Genomic DNA, 4,439 nt, shown 5'->3' with positions numbered 1-4,439 from the left:
GTGTAGAGGGGGAGGCGGGGGGGGGGGGGGAGGTGCACATGTCCTAAAAGGTTGAAAACCCCTGCTTTAAGGAACAGTGAGATCTCTTGAGCATCAGAGAGACGGTGTGACTGACCGATCATGTCATTGAGTGTGTTTGGATCCGCTCCTCCGGCATTCTCTCCATTGGGCGGCTCGTCCAGCTGACAGCGCTGGTCATCCATACGACTGCTCTGAAACTTACTCAACAAGTCAAAGAAGCAGTCCTCATCTGACGTGTCACGAGCCAGTTTCTGCAGAAAACACACTTCAGAACATCAGCTCATCGCTCACCATTACACAATCAGCTGTAATCAGACCAGTTACATTCACAGTATGACATCAGTGTGCACGTTCAAAAGATAATTATGCCACATTCATCCATCACTCTTACAGCCATTAGACTCTGAATGGATAGAGCCTAAATCACATTGCACTACAGTCTAAATGTAGCATATGGGTGAAAGTTATGTTTATGATACAGAAAAACAAAAACATCATGGAATACAAGTGGAACAAATAATATACAGTATGTGAATCAAAATAGCTAAAAAAAAATAAAGAAAAGAGCATAAAGAAAAGCTTTTAGGATTCTTTTTTCTTGCATTGTGACATTATTTACATTATAAGTCAAAAAAGTTTAAAAGTCTCTTTAATTTAATGCATCCAGATGTTCTACTTTTGATGTTTATTTAGTTTTTGTAATTCATCTTTTATTGCATACTATAAAATTACTGTAATAAAATGTTTCAAAATTACCATAAGTTTAAAGATACTATCATGCATAATAAATATACTGTAGCCACAATCTAAATACTTTACTATTATTTTCACATTATAGTAATGAACATGGGGGAATGTCACCATGCAAAAAAAATTTTTTTTAAATGTATGTTCTTCATTTTTTCTTTTGTAATTAGATATTTTGTATACTATAAAATTACAGTAATTTTCTAAATTACCATAAATTTAAAGATACTGTGATGTATGATAAAAAAGCTATAACATTAATACTATTATTTAAAAATATATATAAGCTTCTTCTTTCACCTTATAGTAATGAGAAATGGACACAATTCTATTGATAGGATTGGGTCCTATAAATAGAATTAATATTTTCGCTTCATGTTTTTTGTTTTCTGTTTTTAAGTAATTTATATATATATATATATATATATATATATATATATATATATATATTCCTGACAAATTTCTAACATGTTTTGTGACATTCACCAGATCATATTAGTGAAAATGCAGTATTATACGAGCGTATGAACCTCGGGTTCCTGCGCTGTAAAATCTAATTAGTTGGGCTTACTTAAAAAAAAGCATGCAAACCGATTGCCTTGAAAAAACTAAGTAAAGTGAAATAGCAATAGTATGTTGTACTGACAAATGCTTAGTTAGTATAGTTTACTTACACAAGAGTTCTAGTAACTAAAAAAGAACTGCAGGGGGTTCTTGATCCTTTCATTTAGGTTTACTCATGACTTAGTATAGCTACTCACTGACTCCCAGAGTGCATTGTGTCATGAATAAATTATGCAGTTGCTTTGTTTTACAGTTGTTAATTTTATTTGCCAATTTTATTTGCTGTCTTGTGTCAATAGTAGCACAACAAAAGAGCAAATAAAATGGTTATTGTTACAATTAATGAAAATAAATTCAATTGAATTGTTACCATTGTTGTGATTCACGTGCTGAATGTTTAAGTCTGTGTGTGACTTTTGCATATTACCACACACTATTAAAGGATTATATAAACTCAATTAAGATCATTTCAAAGTTATTATGAATAATAAAATTTGAAGAAATCCATTTTTAAACACACACAATAAAAGCACAAATGATTTAATTAAAAGATAGGTCACCTTCTATAAGCAACCTATTTATTACTTATGTTTCCTTGAAATCAAATATCTCTGATTTCATAATGCATTACTGCATTAACAAGAAGAAAATTATAGTTACATAAACCCAAGTTCCAAGTGCCCAACCAAAGGGAACGCTAATCACTATAATGGTGAATTAAAAAATAAACATTTTAGGAAAATCAACATCAATTTATGAAGTCTGTAACTTAATAAAACCTAGTAAGTATAACAACTAAGTAAAGATTACTAATTAAATCTAAGTAAGGTAAACTATCGGATTTTACAGTGTGGTCATGTGTTGGTGTATCTGTCCTGACATTAGTGAACACTCATGTGAGCTCTTATCTACATCTCAACAGCTCTGTCTGTCTGTCTGCCTGTCTGTCTGTGTGTGCGTGTGCGTGTGCATGTTTATGTGGTTTATGAGGACACAAATTTGTATAATAACATGGGTATGACATAGTTATTACAACGAGAAGGTGATTTATGAGGACATTTTCAGTGTCCCCATAATTCAAAAGGCTTATAAATAATTCAGAATGAGTTTTTTTTTTTTAAATCTAAAAATGTTTCCTGTGAGGGGTAGGTTTAGGGGTAGGGTTGGCGTGGGGCAATAGAAAATACGGTTTGTACAGTATAAAAACCATTACGCCTACGGAGAGTCCCCATAAACCATTAAAACAAACCTGTGTGTGTGTGTGTGTGTGTCACGATGACCTTTCAGTGGTCAGATACACAGACACTAAAACACTCTCCATAGCAGGGTACAGAAACCAAGACCAAAATACTAAAATACAAAAACTACAGATCTTGAAAGATTCATAACTAAAAATTAAAATGCCTTTTAACACATCTCAGTCATCCTGATTCAAAGTAACCTTAAAACCAGTGGCACATATGCTGCTGTTTGATTCAGTGATCTGGAATCAGTCAATAGTGTGAAATGAGCATGCGGAGCGACCCAACCCTGTCCAACAACACTTACACAAACCTAGCACATTTGACGGCACATTCCACCATAACAACTGCTGTCCTGTATCAGCATGCATACTAATTACATTCAAACACTGTTAGACAATCACCTATCATGACCAAACTTAATCATCACATCCCAACTCATCGAGCGACACAAGACCAAATCACATTCAGGCTCAAGTGTCCTGACCACACAATCTTACAATGCAACGCAATATAAAGCCAGCAGATCACTATCATAGCGAGACTAAATATGAATGCTTATGGAGCGATTCATTAATCCACAGCCCGATCATCCAATCACAGACGCGTCTCGCTCTGTTCCATCAGTGTGCGTCCTATCTTTCTCTCTCTGTCCATCTTTGTGTCTGACTGTGGGAAAACAACTCATTAATTTGGCTCTGATTATGGGACGGTTGGGGGAGGGAGGACGGATTTTAGGGTAAATAATGAACAGAGACTGTTAAACAAACTATTTAAACACACCCTCAAAGACCGCAGACTGTTAATACACACGATCACATACAAATATATGCAAATACAAAGTCATGCACAGCAAAACCTCACATTCTTCAGCCTATATGTCTGTCATCCGTCAGCGTCCGGTCTCTGTTACATCTTCCCTTGACTGCTCGTCTGTCTCTGTTCAGCTCTCACTGCTGCTCATGCATTTACTTCAATAATTCAGTTACACGGAGGGTGAGATACGGAGAGAGAGAGCGAGTGAATGGACCATGAAAGGTCTTTGTCCAAATAACATCATCACGGTTTCCATAGAAACCCCTGACCAAGGTGTTATGGCCTTTGGTCACGCGCATAAACCCTAAAACACCCACCGACACTGTGCGTGTCGAAGGTCGAGTACTGGGGTCTTTATTTGTATTACCATGTCAACAATGAACCTAAAATTAGCTAAAAATGATCCTAAAATAATGACAATCATGTGTGAAGCCTCTACGCAAAATTACTGCTTTTGTATTGTAAAGGGTTTGAGTAAACTGCAATTAGGATCAAATAAAAGAATCAAGCAGCTAAAACAGTATCAAAATAGTAGTCTAAATCTATTTATAATCTGAAACAATATACCAAAATGTTTATTTTACTACAAATGCTACTATAATGTTGAAATACGTTTTGCAATCCAATAACTTGGTAAAATAATGTCACAGTGTAATATAAGATGATAGTCGTGAACAGGCATCAGCAGCAGGAAATGATGCACACTGAGACATATTTTCATATATTCCCCATCCTCTGGGAAAGTCACATGCACACAGATGCATTAGCAGCCACGCAGCTGGTGTGTATTGATTAACAGAGGAACACAGAGAGCCACGGCTATCAAGTGAAACCTTTAGTGAAGCACTTTAAAACAGATTGAATTAAAGCCCTGCAGACAGACACATCTGCACACTTACACTCTATGACTGTCAGCAAAAAACTATTCATCTCATTAAAACACTGCTGCACTAGCAACATTCAAAATTTAAGCATATATATATATATATATATATATATATATATATATATATACACACACACACAGATTAGTATTTGAAATTATACACA

General features: G+C 35.1%; 1 protein-coding gene across 1 annotated transcript in view; it reads right to left on the bottom strand.

Moving 5' to 3' along the window:
• The window catches only part of LOC107562333 (G-protein-signaling modulator 1-like), a 40,938-nt gene that overhangs the window by 11,200 nt on the left and 25,299 nt on the right, over positions 1 to 4,439 (bottom strand). Inside the window, exon 12 of the mRNA XM_016246966.1 lies at positions 116 to 272. Coding sequence (XP_016102452.1) covers positions 116 to 272 — 157 coding nt within the window. The remainder of the gene's footprint in view (positions 1 to 115; positions 273 to 4,439) is intronic.

Source organism: Sinocyclocheilus grahami, unplaced genomic scaffold (assembly GCF_001515645.1).
Source record: "Sinocyclocheilus grahami isolate Dianchi unplaced genomic scaffold, SAMN03320097.WGS_v1.1 scaffold818.1, whole genome shotgun sequence".
Taxonomy (NCBI): Eukaryota; Metazoa; Chordata; class Actinopteri; order Cypriniformes; family Cyprinidae; genus Sinocyclocheilus; species Sinocyclocheilus grahami.
Note: the sequence above shows the minus strand (reverse complement) of the source record. Positions and strands in the feature narration are given on the sequence as shown.